Raw genomic sequence first — 18,702 nt, 5'->3', positions numbered from 1 at the left:
TTGTCTGAAGAAAAGAGGGAGCAATTATTCCAGGTGGGTTTTTTTTTCATGAAGACAAGCAGACGTTGAAAGATGCACTTGTTCAGGAAAAGATAAATTATTAGGAAAGCTGCACCTCCTGAAGCCACCTCATCACCAGGACCTTATTTTAAAAAAAATTAGTTACAAATCTCGAACTTTGAAAGAAAGCCATTTTTAAATGATAAATAAATAAATAGCATTTGTTTAAAGAGGCTGAAATTAGTGTTTAGAACTACAGCCACAATATAATATAAAACAGATTAAAGTTAGTATACATTAGTCTATATTATAACATTAACAGAGAAAAAAGAATGAGTAGCATAAGACAGATCTTTTGTCAAAGTAGGAAAATATTACAACTTGTTTAAAATGGAACCTAGAGTTAGAGGCTTTATATATTTCCTTTCACAAAAGGAACCCAAAGCTTATTGATCAATTCTCCATTAATTTTAAACCAAATTAAAGTATTGTACTGAATTTCTAGTACTCCTAAGCACATACAGATTCCTTTTGTATGTGTGCATGTTTGTGTGTGTTTGTGCCTTTATGTTTTTGTGCACCGCACATGCATAAGTGCCTTTTAGTCAGTTTTGGACAAGTCCCTCAGTTTTCTTGGCAAGGTTCTTAGGAAATGGTTTGCCTTTGCCATTAGATGTGCAACACTAAAGGTTACTTGCAGCCTATTTCTCATATTTTAAAAGAACAGACTAATGGTAGACAATGTATTTGTGCACTGAGACTAGAGACATCATGGGCAGAGGTGTCCTAATCTGCAAGAGAACACGCATAGCATCGCCATATAATTCTGCTTGTTATGTGCCCGCCATTTTTCATATTTTCACCCTTTCTGTGGACTTTGCTGAATGACAGCTGTATTTCTTCAAGGTTAATTACTTCAGGGCCATGTGGTAGGAAGAGAATAGATGGATTTAGAATCTAAAATGCATGGAAATTGTTGTTTTCGCTAATGCTCCCTTTTTCCCTTCTCTTTCAAGAGATAAAACATTTGATGTATCCTGCCAGCTTTGGCAATAGGAAATTTTTTTGTTGGCATTTGCTGGCATTTCTTGAGTAAGTTTTTTTCACTACATTAGGTCCAGTTGAGTTCAATCTCAAAAGATCTTTACGCTTACAATATAAGGAGGCAGTGAAACATACCTGGCAGGTATCTTCAATTATTGCCATAGTCCTTGTTTGATCATTGTAAAATTGCCCTTTCTCTTTCTTTAAGCCAGTACTGCAAAAGTCCTCCCAGATATCCAATATGTCTTTGGGGCTAATTGCAATTGTGATCTCAGGTCAAGAAAAGAGGAGTCTTTACAGCCATTAATGGATGTTTTGGATACAATATCCCATTTACCTTTCAGTGTCATCATACTCAAAGCCCCTGGATGCACATTATTTATTTGGAATTATTGGGAGAAGACACTTAAGAATTCCATGGACAGTTATCAAAACAAACAAATGGATCATCAAACAAATCAGCCCAGAGTCTTCACTCAAGGCACAAATAACCTACTTCAAACATATTATGCAGATATGTAGCTCTCTGGAGAAAGCTCTATTGGTGAAAAGAGAAGAGGATGACCAACAGCAAAATGTATAGACTCATCTGCAGTGGTGATGAGTGCACCATTGGAAGACCTGTAGATTCAGGTTAGGAAGAGATTGTCACATAGAGAAAAATCTATCTACATGGTTATGAGTCAACACTGACTTAATGGCACATAATCAATCTAAATTGATTTACATTATCTATATTAAGTAGTATAAAAACCAATGGAGTTGGGTGGCTATAATAAATTCAAATAAATGAAATGAATTGAAAAAACATTACTACAGGTTGGCTTATTGATTAAACATTTTTGCTTTTCTAATTGTAGCAGGGCTGTCTGAAAGGCTTTGCAGGAGCCTGCCCAGGGAGAGGGAAGCTGGGACAGCTGCTGCCGGTTTTGGGTGTGGCGGGCATGGATCCAGTGGAAGGAAAGAAAAAGGAGGAAAGAAAGGGGGGGGTGGTTGCTGTTGCCGGAGAGAGACCAGGTGAAGTCGAAGAGGGATTTGAGGTTTTAGCTGATCCCTTTCTGTGAAGGAGAGGGAAGGAGAGAGTGAGAGAGAGTGAGAAGGTAGAATATTACTGCTTTCTTTTGCAGGGGGGGATATCCCGAGCGGAGGCAAGAAGAGAGTGAGGAGAGAGAAAGTTGCTGGGCTTGCTAAATTCAGATTTTAACAATAAAGGAAAGAGGGGAGGGGTTTTGACATCGAAAAGACCCGAGTCTGCAAGTGATGACATAAGAGGAGAGGCTGATCATTATTGCTTTGGAGACCAGTGGCCATCCGAACTTTAATTATTGTTATTTGTGCAAGTTATAGACATTGTGGGGAGTTGCCCTTGCTGGCGAGCTGTTACTGCAGAATGCTGACTCCCTTCGTTCATGTTCCTATCGCTGCCTGGAGCCAGGGTTTTCCCCACCCCACTTGTTTCCAAACGGTCACTGTGAAATCATTAACTATTACTGCTATGACTGCCTGGGGCTGTTAAACACTGTCACGCATTGACTATCAGGGCTAGGGGCTGGTCATCTTTGTTCCTGAAAGCCCCCCCCCCTTTGACGATGAGCGTCTGCCACCTCCTCACTTCGCATGAGCTTCTGCTAGAAAGGATACTTTACTAACACCTTAAGAGCACAGCTGCTGGGCACGACGGAGGGGAACGGGGCTGGGAGGGGCTGGGCTTTAGTGGCCTCTGAGGGGGTAATGCTTCATAATCATTGAATGCTTCACCCTGCGTTAGAATTAATTCAATAGAATTAATTCAATCAAAAGTCCTGTAGGCTACAAGAAAGATACATTTCGGTCTGGAGAAGATGGATAGATTATATTCAGAATAAATATGGGTCTAAAAAGTTCCATCTAGTTTATGAATAAATTTTAGAGTATTATTATTATTAATAGTTTATTATAGTAAAATTTTTATTAGTTTTATTAGTAGTAGTAGTATTAGTATTGTTTAACAATTTGAATATTGTATTGTTTAATAATTAGGATGTTAACTTGTTTATATTATTATGTTTACTTTTAATTTGTTTAGCGTTAAAGTGCATTATGGACTTGGTTATTTATATAGTTGGTTAATGTTAGTTAGAGTATGATTAGTATATTTGTAACCCTGAACTCAGCTCTGGGAAGTGGGGGAGGGAGAGGGGGGGTTAGGGTGGGTGGGCTTTGGGGTGTATATTGTAAAAAGTCCTGTAGGCAAATTTCCCAAATAAGTCATTTTCATGTGACTTTTTTTTTGCATGCTTATATTTATAAAGTGTTTTTTGTGTGAACCAGCTACTGCAGATATGAGTCAAAGGATAAATTGCTAATATGTGCTATTTGCCAAAATGAAAAGATTCCTTTGCCTAAAGGGCTTCAAAATATGTGGGCTAAGTTTATTCTAGAGAGCAGATGTAGCAACATTGCTGCTCAATCAGTCTCAACTGGCTCCTCTGGTTTATTTAGCATTGTGTGCAAATCAAGAGCTTTATTTCCCTCCAAAGTTCATGTAGATTTCTCCCAATATTACTGTAACTCAGGGGTCCCCAACCCCCAGTCTGTGGACCAGCACCAGGTCACGGCATGCCAGAAACCAGTCAGCGCAAACAAGCAAAGCCCCATCCACAGGATGCAGGCAGTACATAAAAACACACCCCCTCCGGTCTGCAGATAAACCTCTCTACACGGAACAGGTCCCTGGTGTTGAAAAGGTTGAGGACCTCTGCTCTAACAGAATAAACCAAGAAGGAAAACTTGAGCCTGCCCACAACAAACTCTGGCTTAACATGACATGAGAGCCAAGTGTAGCCAACCTCTCAATTTATCCCTGCTGTGTCTACGAATGTGAAAACAAGTGAGAAGATTTCTGTTCCTGGAAGCTTTTTTATTATTTTTCTTGAAAAGTGAACTTATACTTGCCAACTCAGAGTGGTGTTTCATTCCAGAAAATGTGGCAAAAAAGGATCAGCCTTTATAACAATCCATGTAATGCTATGTACATGTAGCATATTTTTGCTGTGAAAAGAAAAGCCGTCCAAAAGTCCAATATATTTTCAAAAGTAAATTAGATTTATTTTAATGGAAAGACAAACACAAGCAAGAGTTTATTCCTGTAAGCATTTATTTTCCAAACTGCATCACCTTCAGCAAACTGGGTTGCCTGTTTAAGTCTTGTTCTATACCCTAGGAGTTAGTGAAAGAAAACACATGAAGGAAATGCAGGGCGGGTTGAGCCAGCTGCAACAAGGACTGAATCAGCCTAGCAATATCTCACAAGTTAAGAAGAAAAGAGCAAATTAAGTCAAGCCATCTACTTGAATGAAAGAAGCATGAATCAGCAAATTAACTCATCTGGATGTCTGGACTACATAAATGTAACCAAGGCTTTTTTTTCTCATAGAATGCCCAGAACGGAGTTCCGGCACCTTTTTTGAATGGAACCTTGTAGGGTAGGCAAGGCGGGTTGTATGACGTGTGTGAGTTCCGGCACCTTTATTTTTTAGAAAAAAAGCATTGAATGTAACAATGGCTTAACTAGCTCTTTGTACCCCCTTATCTGCCTGCATCTCTATCACTACCCTGCTTTTGATTTATTATGTATTTATTTATTAACTTTATATGTTGCCCATCTCACTGTCAAGCAACTCAGGGTGCAAGTCTAAAATGTTAAAACATTAACATTTTAAAATAAATAGTTTAAATAAGTTAAAAATCAAAATACAACAGGAAAGAGGTGGATCTTCTTCCTTGTTCACTAACCACCTCCAGCATGGGGGGTAACTCACTCAGAACCCCTAGGCCAAATGGCAGAATCAGGTTTTGGGGCTTTTTCAGAAAGCCAAGAGGGTAGGTGCAGATCTCATCTCGGGGGCATGATATTCCAGAAGGCGGGAGCCAAATGGTCTTCTCCTGCACCCTGCCAATCAGAATGCCTTGACCAATGGGGACCGATGTCCCTCTCCTGGAACAAGAGGGGAAGGTCAATCCCACTGGGGGGGATTGGTTCCTTGGGTAGCCTGGACCCTGCCATGCAGGGGTTTAAAAGTGATAATCAGCATCTTGAATTTCTTAGATTACTTGGCTGAACTTGAGATCTGACTGCTCTTCAATCATTTTTCTCTGAAGTATCTGAAAAATAAGCTTTCATGTTTTCATACTCTAAATCAGTGTTTCCCAAACTTGACAATTTTAAGGCATGAGGACTTCAACTCCCAGAATTCCACAGCCAGCGTTGCTGGATGTGGAATTCTGGGAGTTGAAGTACTCATGCCTTAAAATTGTCAAGTTTGGGAAACACTGCTCTAAATGAAAGTTTGCAGCTGGCAATACGTTTGTTGCTACAGTTGAAGATTTACGACTATAACAAATTCCTAGAGTTAGCATCAGACATTGGCTCTGCTAATTGCACAAAACAAGTTAGCACAACAAGCCTATTGTGGAACCACCCCTTCAGTCTAGTACCTGGGCTTGTTGCCTGCACTTCAGTGCTGTTTCAGCTGCCAGAAAGCCTGCAAGAAACTACAACCACTTCCTCTTCCCCCCCCCCCACTATCTTTTTTAATGGGGAAAATCCCAATTTAAAACTAGACACCTTGGTTTAATTCATATAATTGAGATTGGACAGTAAAGGATTGGTTCTAATGCTTCTGTAGCCATTCCCAACACTTCTACTGCCCAGAACCTTATACCTCACTTCTTGTCCTCACATAATATTATTTTAAAGTTCATTCCAACATAGAATGTAACCTGGTAAAGACATGCCTTCACAATGCAGCCATATTTTCCCCCTCTCCTTTCTATTTGGATGGTCAGAGGAACAGGATTTTTGTAATCTGACATACAAATCAGCAATGCAAGTTCTCAAACTACAGGTAATGGGTGTTGATAGCTAAAGCATTTGGAAGCATTTGCGCTAAAGGAAGTGCTTTCACAAATCCAGAGAGGTATGGATTATTTTATATATTCTTTTTATGGCAGATCGGAAACAGAGCAAGTTGGAAAAGGGATTTTCCTTCAGCAATGTCGCACCATTTCTCCTGCCCCAGATATACATTTGTCCAACATTCATGAAGCACCTAAATCCTAAATAATATTGAAATCAATAGACACAAGATGACTTTCTTATTTCTCAAGAGAAGGCAATCTTTTGTTTCTCGTCACTTCCTTCTGTAGAAGTTCCATTAAAAACTAAGCTTAGTAAAATGATTAAGCTGATATAATATACAACACGATGAATATGACTTGTCTCCAAGTATCTCAATCAGCAATTGTTCATTATTGGTATGCCAGTATCCTGCTTCTGCCATTGTGGATGCGATATCAAAACAACAAAAAAACAACACCCAATTTGATATAGGGACATTGTTGTCCTTGTTGATTCCCTATTGGATGGGTGGACAGCAGGCATAGAAAGACTTCACTACCCTCATTATATTAAAGACCTCCACATATTAAGTTGCTTCTCCCTCCAGCCCATTTCTGCAACCACACAGATGGAGTACCAAGCAGAAGTTGCTCTTCCATTGCCTTACCTTATAAAGGTTTGCTCACCATTAAGCCAGAACTGGACACCAGCACAGGTAGACAGTTTTAGAACCTGCATTTAATTAACTTATAGATTTGTGCATGCCTATTGATGGCCAAGCTTATTGTTTTTAATTTCAGTTTTTAATGCTGCCCGCTTGCCATTGATTCTGGGCAGATTTTTTTAGCCGCACTATTGTGGAAGAAATTACCTATTTTTAAACTAAAAAACAATAAAGTAAAAAAAATATTTAAAGAAAAATAAGGAGGAGGAGTCCTGTTGCTCACCTGGATTCAATATAGCCCTGTCACCATGGGATATGGACTGTCTGATGCCTACATGATCAGTTCAACTGGAAGACATTTTTACTTTTGCTTCATAACCTATTGTTCTTTGAGAGGTTATTGGTAGGGATTTGAGCAATCTTATGAGTCCCTCAAAACTGAGCTTCAGCCTCACAATTCAACAATGGCATTTTTAAAAAAATAATAATAAGAGCAATTGTCAAGATCCTGGCACTTCTTGGGATGTTTATGACAGCAACAGTAATGGGTCATCTTTGGCTATCTCTGGATTCTGCTTTTTACATAAAATTAAAAGTCTTCTGGAAATTGGAGTTCCAGCTAAAAAGTTTAAAGTAGTACAAATAAGGGTTTTAAAAATGAAATACATCATGCTGATGTAACATAAATCCCATTGGCAATCTTCTGTACACAAAATAGGAGTTCTTAGTACATATTTTTCTTAATGATGCTAACTTTTTCCTTAAATACTTCCCAAGGCTGATAACTTTGAATCGTTTATATCTACAGTAATTGGCATATTACAGTAACTGATCCACTTAGATGTCATACAAATATACACATGCTTCAATACAGTGATGCATTAATCCAATAATAATAATATTAATAATAATAATAATAATAATAACAATAACAACAACAACAACAACAACAACAAAAGCCATTCTAAGACACTGTTCTTAGTGCCAGAGGTCAAACAGATACTAATGCATGGGACATTATATATAAACAGCTTTCTTATATAGATAAATTATCTTTCAAGCAAACTGGAAAACTATTTGAGGCTATAAATATGCATGAGTTGACCTCAAGCAGATTCACAGCTTTGTCCAAACTTTGAAACTAACAAAGGAAGGAAAAACAGTAGGACAAAGGGAGGAAAGATTATAGTAAGTTTAGTGCACTACATAGAGAAGGAGGAAATCTGAATATTATAATAATAATAATAATAATAATGATGATGATGATGATGATGATGATGATGATGATGATCAGACAGTAAGTGCCGCCTATGCAAAGAAGCTGAAGAAACAGTGGACCACCTGGTAAGCTGTTGCAAGAAGATTGCACAGACTGACTACAAGCAGCGGCATGACAAAGTAGCAACAATGGTGTATTGGAAGATCTGCAAAAAATATCATTTGCCTGTAAGCAAAAACTGGTGGGATCATAAAATACAAAAAGTCATAGAAAATGATAAAATTAAACTGCACTGGGACTTCAAAATTCAAACAGACAAGCACCTGCAACATAACACCCCAGACTTAACAATTGTCGATAAGAAAGACAAAAAAGTCTGGATAGTGGACGTGGCAGTGCCTGGAGACAGCAGAATAGAAGAGAAAGAACTGGAGAAGATAACAAAATACAAAGACCTACAAATAGAAATAGAAAGACTGTGGCAAAAGCAAGCAAGGGTAGTACCAATAGTAATAGGCTCCTTGGGTGCAATCCCAAAAGAACTGGAGCACCGCTTGAACACCATTGGCATTGACAAATTTGCTATTAGTCAATTGCAATTACTAGGAACTGCTTCCATCCTGCGACGATACCTGTAATACCATCAAACATCTACATCTGCCTATCCCAGGTCCTGGGTAAGGACTCAATAGGTAGACAAAATGCCAAATCCAGTCTGAACATCTGGCTGACTGTGCGATGGTCCATGATAATGATAATAATGATGATGATGATGATGATGATGATAATGATAATGATAATGATAATCATAATAATAATAATAACAATAACAATAATAATAATAATAATAATAATAAAGTTGGAAGGGACCTTGGAGGTCATCCAGTCCAACCCTCTGCTCAGGCAGGAAACACTACACCATTTTGGACAAATGGCTGACTAGCCCTATATTTTCCTCCAAGTTTCTGTCAGCTCACAAATAGCCACATATTTTGAACTGGGCTGATTCCACTCTGCAGCTCAAATTAGGCTAATTAAATAATGAGACGCTTCTGTTTGTTCCTTGTTGATGTTTTCAGTGTTAGTATTTTTCTGAAATATCTTTCTTACCGCACCTTTTATGTTAGGTGTCAGTTGAAGAATTTCATTTTCCCGAGTATCTCATTTAATTTCTAAACTGACTTTTTATCTTTATTACCCGGTCTTACCTAGACCCATCTTTGTTGCATGTATCATCTATTGAATGTCAAAATATTGCCTTCCAAATCAGTAAAGATTCAGAGTGTTCTATGTAGCAAAAGGAGATAATTCGTGGATAAGTTTCAGTTCCACAGGAAATACTATATGTCAACTAGTTTTGCAAAATTTTGTGCTTAAAAAATAGTACAAAAGGGTCAGCCAGCAATGTTAGTTTGCTCCTTAAACATTAAATGTTACAGCTTTTTAAAGCAAGTTCCTAGTATTACAGGCAATCTATTGGGATCTATTTGTTTACCAGACTTGTACAGCAGCCCATCTTAGAACCACAACACAACCCTACAATCATATAAAACTGACATCATACAGAAAATGAAAGCCAAAAATAAAATAGAAACAAATAAAGTGGCACCACAATCCAACTTCCTTGATGCAGCCAACGGTTTTGTCTTCCAACTCCAACTTCATATTATCACAGCGCTTGGGGAAAGAGTCAGCTCTTTACAGCTTTCCATAAAGAAATGCACATTTTTATAAAACATATATACAAAGCTATTCCATAACCAAATAAAAATAAGCACCGTCATAGACATTAAATATTTGTCTGCTTTTTTAAAAAAATCACTTTCAGCCAATATGATTTAACTTTAAAAAAAAATAAAGTTCAGAGGAAGAGAGAGATTGTAATTGCCCTCCATCACTAAGATATATTATCTGGTTATTTAATGGGCAACTCATCTTTCCCCTGGTGACTGACACAAAAAGCACTCAACAATAAAAGTAACATTTTATAAAATGCATTAAAACACTGAAATGTATCAGTGAAACAAAACATACCCACCCAACAAACTAGCTCATCCATTAAAAGTCTGATTGAATAACGACTGACTAAATGGGCTGAACGAGTGACTGAATAATCTTGAAATTATTTTTATATTGCTCTTCAAAAAAGGAATCCAGGGAGGTCCCTAAAGAGATAGTAGCCTGACCTAGACAGAGGGTTCAAAAGATAAGAAACAGCCACTTCACCAGATAACTTTTTTACAAGAGAAGAAAATATCAGCATTCCACTTGCGCTTAATTCCCATTATACAGAAATGTTTTCTCATCAAACCACCGATTTGATAGTAAGTGGTTTCACTATCATAGTGGAATAATCAGGCTTTTCTTTTTCTTTCTTTTCTTTTCTTTTCTTTTCTTTGTCCATACCAAGGAATTTCAAGAGTAAATGAGATTTTACAAGAGAGCTCAGTGATCTCATTGTTCCTTGCAATCAGGTTGTAGGGCTAAACATTGGAAGTATAATGAAATTATGTGTTCATAAGCTCAGCATACATAATGGAATTCCTATTATTCGAACTGCTGTTACCAAGATTTTTTAATATACAGAATGCATCTCTTTCCCCAGATAGCCCAATTTTGATGCTGCTTATACATTTCATTCATTTTTCTTCACCCAGCTAGCAAATAATGCCTTTGTTTTCCTTATTATACTACTTACACAAAAGGGGTTGTGTGTGATGCTTGTGAGTGATTAATATAGATGCCAACAGTATTGTTCTACTTTCTAATATAACCTTTCACAGATTTTCTTTTTCCCTCTGGAAATGTACACTTTTCATTCTGAATAAAATCATATGCAATTAGTCCAGTATTTTAAAAAGAAAAGCCATTCATCTACACTTTCATTTCCAAACAATTTATTGTCTGTTATTATATCTCTGTTATAAAATATTAGATTTTATTGCACGGGGTTGATTTCTTCTGTTTTGTTTGTTTGTTATCTAGGCGCCAATTATAATTTGTAGTTTTGGCAGCAAAGGCACTAGACGCAATAATGGGCACTAGACGCAATAACCATTTGAGCCAAGAGGGGCCAGATTGCAGTGGGATATACTGTACATGCAATAAATGAATTGCCATACTTTGAAAGAAAAACCTAATGCAGACATGTCAAACACAAGGCCTGGGGCTGGATACAGCCCGCGAAGTGGTTTCATGTGGCCCGCGAAGCCATCCTGGAAACAGTGAGGGAACGGCCCCCACTGCCTTGGCCCTGGCCCAAGCCAGCCGGGAGCCAATGTACAATTTTGTGGTGGCCATCTATGCTGAAATGCATTCAGTCTTAGTTCCACAAGGCCATCTGGAAACAGCAAGGAACCAGCCCCAGCTGCATCGGCCCCACCCCCTGGATGCATGCTGGGGAGGTGTCACTCTTTGTGAGGAATGAAGAAATGAACCATCGCCTGAAAGTGGCCAGCAAATGGCCCTTGCCTTCTTCACCTATCCGGCTTGATGGGCTCTGCCCTGGTCCCACCCCTTTCTGCCAGAGACCCTCAGATCTGTCCCACTCCTGCCCAGGCCCCCACAGGCACCCTTGATGCGAGTGATGTAGAGCTGGCCATGCCCACCCAGTAGGCCACACCCACTCCAACCATGCCCACCCAGTAGGCCATACCCACCCTGGCCACACACCCCCAGTCCCCCCCCCAAGGGCAACCGCAATGCTGATGCGGACCTCAAAGAAATTGAGTTTGACACCCCTGACCTAAGGAATTAAAAATGAGCTGCAGCCTATAAAGCAAGAATTGAGAATTAATATCCAGTGCAATTATCTATTTGAAGGAAATGCATCAAACTTTGGAAGAGGGTCGTTTGAGGAGCAGAGAGGATGCTTCATATAAAGAATGCCAAGTAGAGTCCCAGGCATCTCCAGATACAACTCAGAAAAGATTCTGTCTGAATCCTAGGAAGACATTAGTTATCAGGGTATAAAATACTAAACTAAGCAGTATGGATGGGTTATCAGCTCAATTATGCTTTTGGTCAACTTCCCTTTTAAATGAGCAGGAGTTTGATTTCCAATTTCAGCAACAGGGTTTTTAATTTAGCAAAGAACATTCTATATGAAAATCCATTCATATTTTTATGTAGATTTCTCCTCCTTGATTGCCTTTCTATTTGCAATTTTGTAAGAGTAATCATTTTGAGCAGACAGTTTTTCCTTAATGCATATTTTGTCCTTATTGTCTCCCATTAACTGCACTTTATATATGTTCATTGTTGTGCATTTTAAGATTATAAATAAACATACATCTCAGAAATGGAAAATGCAGAATATTTATCTGTAACACTTACCGTTGAACTGCCAAAGCAAGGAAAGCCATGATTATCTCAGCTTTTTTGCATGTAGCCTGAAAGGTAAAGAAACAGTTAAAATTATAATTCTGAAACTTTGACTATGAGATGCTTTTTTTTGCTTGTTTTTTAAGGAATGAACCTGACAAGGCAAGAACCAGAATTCCTAGGCAACAGAGAACTATATATCAATATAGACCAAGTGTCTTCCAAGCCCATCAAAAGAATATCAAGTACCCATTGACTAGATAGAAAGAAAATCCCTAAAGTTTAAACTCTGCATCACAGGCCTATATAAGGGCTTTGATTTTTATAGACAGTCTTCTGTATATGCCATCATTCTTGTCTGCAATAAAAAATGAATCATACTGAGTTGTATCTGAGGGCATTTTGCCCAATAAACCTATTCCTGACTAACGGGTTAAATATCCAGAGAGGCAAGATTTGACTGACAAGTGGATTATAACCAAGAAACACTTGATGGAAGTACGACTTATTTTTCATAAGAAAAAAATATTCCAACCTGATAGCTTACAGGTGATGTTACTTCTAACATTGTCCAGCCATTCATCACAGGTGAGTGATGACTGCTTACTAGAAGAAGCTTATAGCTCTAGTTTTGGTGGCAAATGAATTTCAGTGAATAAACGATATCATGACCAGGATTTTGCTTTGCAATACACCTCCGTGGCTTCTGTGGGTGGTTAAAATCTGTTTCAAAACTGTTTCACTCTTTAAAACTGGAAAGAAAGAAAGAAAGAAAGAAAGAAAGAAAGAAAGAAAGGAAGGAAGGAAGGAAGGAAGGAAGGAAGGAAGGAAGGAAGGAAGGAAGGAAGGAAGGAGGAGGGAGGGAGGGAGGATGGATGGATGGATGGAAGGAAGGAAGGAAGGAAGGAAGGAAGGAAGGAAGGAAGGAAGGAAGGAGCCTGCTGTTTTGCATTTTGGTAAATTTGCAGCCATTCTTTCTATTCAAAAGAAACCAACTTCAGAATTGTGGTCAGGATGGTGAGATGGGAAATTGATTTCCCAGCAGTTGTAACAGTCTGGATTAATTTCAAGTACCTTTTATACTGGAATGTGAAGACTAAGAAGATAGAAAAATTGGTCACCTGGAAGTGTCTTAATACAGGGCTTTTCAACCTTTTCACAGATTGTACCACTTTTAGGACATGACAATATTTGAGTACCACCAGTGCTTAGCAGGTTGTCAAAAACTTGATGACTAAAAAAAGATTTTGGGTTTTACTGATTAGATTCATTTGCTGTTATAGAAATGGCTAGTTTATAATATTATGGAAAAGTAAAAAGTTAAGGTTCAAAGTTAATGCTTCTTTCTACGGCAATAGAAGAAATCTGTTCTTTTTCCCTTCTCCCCCTTACTTTTTTTCCCCTTTTCCTCCCCAATGTGTTCTACTGTTTGCTTTTGTATTTTTGTATTTTATTCTATAATCTAATAAAATTTTACAAACTGTAGAAAAAAAGAAAAAAAGTACCAGTTTTAATTTCTTTGGTGGCGGTTCCTTTGCTGAATCATTTTCCCTATGCGCTGACAAATGTATGATGAATTTATCCATGTTTATTAATATGCACCACTACCAGCTGGCTGGTCAGCCCTTCTTCCTCTCTCCCTCTCCTCTTCTTCCTCCCTGCCTTCTGAGCTCTCCTTCCACAGTGTAGTAAGAATATACCCCCACCCCAGTCCCTTCACTTTACCCTTAAAGAAACAGGAATCAAGTGCAAAGCAAGAAAGGCTCAAAAAAACCTCCCAGAATAAAGAAACACTGAATTTGGGGGGGGGGTGTTCTTTAAGCTGCCTCAGGCGTGTCTCAGTTTAACAATGTAGCAACCAGGCTCCAGCAAGTGCGAAAAGTTATAGCTTTAAATTAAGCCTGTTTACCTACAAAGAAAACTTGCTAAAAGCTATAGACAGATTCAAGATAAGGGGGTAAAACTAATTACATTTGTTTAAAGGGATTAAACGTATAGAAGCCAAAATTTTGGATTCATTGCTAGCCTTTGTGAAACAGACTATTATATTCCAAACGGAGCCTCTGAATTACAAAACACTGTAAAAACTGTATAAAAATCCTTATGGTAATCCATTCAAGCTGCCAGCTGATCAGGAACTACTGGCTTCCAAAATAAACCCACCTCCTTTCCGACATGCTGGTCTCCCGGCTTTTCATTTCATCAGTGCTGATTGCTTTTCCTGGCTGGAGAAAACTAACCAGGGGACCTTTTTTCCAACAACAGTTGCTGCTTCTTCTCTGTCCCTGTTTCCTCCCTACCTGCTGAGCTCTCCTTCCACAGCTTCTTCTCTATCCCCTTCTCTTTCCCTGTTGTTTTTTCTCTTTCCCACCAAAACCACTTCCTTTTATATTCTCTCCTCACCCCCCCTTTTCTTCAGTTCACCTCCAGCTCCGTGCTGCTTCCAGAAGCGCAAATCAGCTGGAGCCCTGCTGGCACTCCTGGAGCTTCTGCCAAGCCCTAACAGTCCTGCAGCTCCAGCTGCCTGTCCCTCAGGCTTGGGTTGCTTCAGCTCATTTCCCTCCCCTGCTATACTTATCTAGGAGTGTTGCATACCACCTGCCACGTGCCAAAGTACCACTAGTGGTACACATACCACCGGTTCAGAAGCCCTATCTTAATATATCTGGAAGGAACCAAGTTGGGAAAGACTGCCTTAAGAAACCAAGTGATCATTTTGTTTTTGCTCTAATAGGCAAAGGACAGATAGAGCCACTGTAGAGGAAAAGTAGGAAAATACTAGTTTTATAATTGGAAAAATAACAACTGGCAGTGCTAAGAGATTAGAAAAGTGTTTCTTTATTTTTTTATTTGACACATTTATATAGCTGCCAATCTTATAACTGACTCTGGTAGCTCTCAAGTAAAAAATTATTTGAATAGAAATGTAATATACTTTTCTGTTGAAAATGGAATATTTCTGAATATAAGTTAATGGTTACTAGTTACAATAAATATATATTAAATAAAACTAACATGTAAAAAAATTCCCAATACAAAATCTTGGGAGAGTGTTCTGGCAAACATTTTCCTTGCTTTGCTCCAAAATCTGCAGGTAAGAAGCCAAAAGTGTTGTCCAATCGACTTAGTCATTCCACTTATAACTCACAAAATAATATTTGTTTGGAAATGCTCTTTCCTGGAAGTAATGAGCTTGTTTATTAAGATATGTATTTCTAACAACAACAACAACAACAACAGGAATATTAGAAATTGAATATAATAGTGCCAACTGAATCTAAGCAGCTCTTGTGGTTTAAATTCACATTAGTAAACACTTTGCCAGTCCCATTTCATAATACAGCTGGACATTTTATAAAATGTAATTAAGATTTTCCAGATCAACCATTTTGATAAAGTAATACTTTGAATTGGAAAATAAAAACATTTTTTTCACATTTATAGCTTTGCTTTTCTCCTGTCATAAAAACAAGAAAACATAATACTTGGATTTTGTTTTTAAAACCAATCACAAATCACATACAAAGAATCTTTTTTTTTTTCAAATAATTAGGTTTTTTTCAAAATACTGTTATCATATACTTTGTATTTGTAGATGTAGACCCCTCTTTGAAATGCTCATATGTAAGGAAAAAAAATTCTGGATAGATTCTTAGATACACAATAAGATGCTGTAAAGATATAGAACCAGCTTGTGTGTGCTGGGTAAGAGACTACATAGGAACAAGAATCCTGACAATGTTCTGGAAGTCTCTTGAGACCTGGTTATGTCACTGGATATGAACTTCCTAAGAGTTCCCAATCTTCATCCCCTTTCTCTTGTGCATGCTATCAAACTGTGTTTTCTCTTGCTCCTTTGGCATTACTACAAGTCTGTTCTGATTTAAGAAATCCTTTAAATCTGAAAGATGTAAACACTTTATGTAAAGAGAAACCCACATTTTGGATATGGTGATCTAGAACTGCAATCTAGAAATGGTTTTGAAACTGAGTATAAAAAAATAAATCTGACATAAAATTTAAGAAAGGAACCAGAATCCTTATAATAAGATGCACAGAGTATCCTCGCAGCACTTAGCATACAGGACAAGGCAGAGGAAAGTTACAACCACTGAATGAATCTTTAATAATTAAAATAAATGTTCTCTTAATTCTGCACTAGAATACTGAACCACCAGAAGAGAATATAAAATTAAATAGTGTTCTGAGTGCCATGAACACAGGAGAATAAAATATACCAATCTTGCAAATCTTCTGGTGGAACCACCAGAATTATGGTTATGGAATGCATTAGCAGATTATAATCAATCAATACACTACAATATCTAATATCTTTTCAAGTTTCAAATGAAGTTGTTCAATAATACAATCCCTTAGTTTACAGGCAGCATTTTCTAAGTAACCAGTAGCCAGTTTGGTCTAGTGATTAAGGCACAGGCTTGAAAGCAGGAGAGTGTGAGTTCAAGTCCTGCCTTAGCCATGAAAGCCAGCTAGGTGACTTTGGGCCCCTCACTCTCTCTCAGCCAAACCCACCTCACAAGGTTGTTGTTGTGGAGAAAATAGGAGGAAGGTGTGTTGGATATGTTCACCTTCTTGGGTAAATTTATAAAAATTATAAAGATGGGATATCAATAAATAAAATAAAAATAAATTGAAGACATTTTACTATTATATGAGTTTTAACATTCTGATGGAATAGAAATCTATATTTGTTATGGATGTTGGCAAATGTCAGTTGATAATAAATTACTAGAGTGCTGCAATAACATAGTGCTAACTTTGTCTTCGTTAGATAGGGTTTGAAGAATCTTAAAGACTAGGTGGTACAGGTTTAGATTACATAATAGCTGTCGTTGTAATGCTTTTCCTCAGAGTTATGAAAATGTTTTGTGAAATAGGAGATATTTGGTTTCTGTCCTTGTTATATCCAGAATCCTGCTTCACTTGATCATGCACACAGTACACTACCATTAAATGTTTTATATACAGGAACATAGGACTGACCCAAGGCTCAGTTAGAAATCTTCAGGAAAAAGGACAGATCAGTTGAAGTGATAAAAGGACATTTGGGGAAATTAAAAAAGATGATGAAAAGCAATTTCACAGTTTGGTTTCTTGGAAGTGATTATGTTGCAATTATCCTGGCAACCATCCTATAGTACCCACAATGTGCTCTCAAGATTTCAAATGTGCCTGTCACCCAAAAAAGGAATTTTGGACGAAGTCTGAGTGCTGTCTGTCTGTCTGTCTGTCTGTCTGTCTGTCTGTCTGTCTGTCTCTCTCTCTCTCTCTCTCTCTCTCTCTCTCTCTCTCTCTCTCTCTCTCTCTCTCTCTCTCTCCCTCTCCCTCTCTCTCTGCCACACACACAAACACACACACACACACACACACACACACAAAGAGATGGAAACAGAGAATCAACTTAAAGATCAGCAAATTTGTCAAAGGTTTTGTGGATTTTATCATCTGTAGCCTTGAAAATCTCATAGCTGGGATAGTTTATTTAGGGTTTTAAAAAGTTTTAAAATACTGGTTTAGTTGCATGCCCAGATTGCAATTACTGGAGGTATCTCAGGTATGGCTTGGTAAACAATGGTGGCATTTCACATTACTTGCAAGCTATCACAACTATTCCTCATCTTTCAATTGATTAAACCAGATTACTGCTTTAGACATTGTGCAGAACTCCAAAGCTATTATTGGCCCTATAGGAGAACACTGGTACTCTGGAAATATATAGCACAACAAGACAGACACATGGAAAAGTCTTAGAGATTATGTCTCTCAAGAGAATAAACAGGATGTTTTTTATCCAGGAATATTATTCCAAAAATATTACTTTTAATTTTCCCATGCTCTTTTTCCTCAGTGTAAAGGATGGAAGGAAAAAATAGAATAAAAAGGACAGAGGGAAGAAATAACATCACTAAAGAGCTAAATGTATGTTAATAGGGGAAGGAGAATTATAATAGGTGGGAACTACAGGTAGTCCTCAACTTACAACCGTTTGTTTAGTGACCATTCAAAGTTACAACAGCACTGAAAAAGTGACTTATGACCATTTTCACACTTATGACCGTTGTAGCATCCCCATGGTCACATGATGTACACTCGGCTGATTGACAATTGCCTTACATTTATGATGGTTTCAGTGTCCCAGAGTCATGTGATCCCCTTTTGCGACCTTCTGATAAGTAAAGTCAATGGGGAAAAACCAGATTCACTTAATAACTATGGTGAAAAAAGTCATAAAATGGGGCAAAACTCACTTAACAAATTTCTCATTTAACAACATAAATTCTGGGCTCCATTGTGGTCATATGTTGAGGGTTACATACTACATCCAGGGCACCAATTTTAATGACAAGTTCAGCACAGCCTAAATGGAAAATTGAGCTGATTGCACTAAGAACCTCAAAAAATATTTTTCTTCACTAGCCACTTTTATAGGAACCTACTACCCAAAGATGCTTTTTCATGAGGCAACTGGACTTTCTTGTTTTCCTTTAAAGATATTTCGCTTCTCATCCAAGGTTTCTTCAGCTCAGCTGAAGAAACTTCTTGAATGAGAAG

At 37.9% G+C, this 18,702-nt stretch overlaps 1 protein-coding gene across 1 annotated transcript in view; it reads right to left on the bottom strand.

Moving 5' to 3' along the window:
- INSC (INSC spindle orientation adaptor protein) overlaps window positions 1–18,702 on the bottom strand; it is a 126,121-nt gene that overhangs the window by 73,819 nt on the left and 33,600 nt on the right. The window contains exon 3 of the mRNA XM_039344544.1: window positions 12,142–12,197. Within this exon, the coding sequence (XP_039200478.1) occupies window positions 12,142–12,197 (56 nt within the window). The remainder of the gene's footprint in view (window positions 1–12,141; window positions 12,198–18,702) is intronic.

Source organism: Crotalus tigris, unplaced genomic scaffold (genome assembly GCF_016545835.1).
Source record: "Crotalus tigris isolate CLP2741 ecotype Arizona unplaced genomic scaffold, ASM1654583v1 scf7180000017933.3771270, whole genome shotgun sequence".
NCBI lineage: Eukaryota > Metazoa > Chordata > Lepidosauria > Squamata > Viperidae > Crotalus > Crotalus tigris.
The sequence above is the reverse complement of the archived record's forward strand: the minus strand, read 5'-3'. Positions and strand labels throughout refer to the sequence as shown.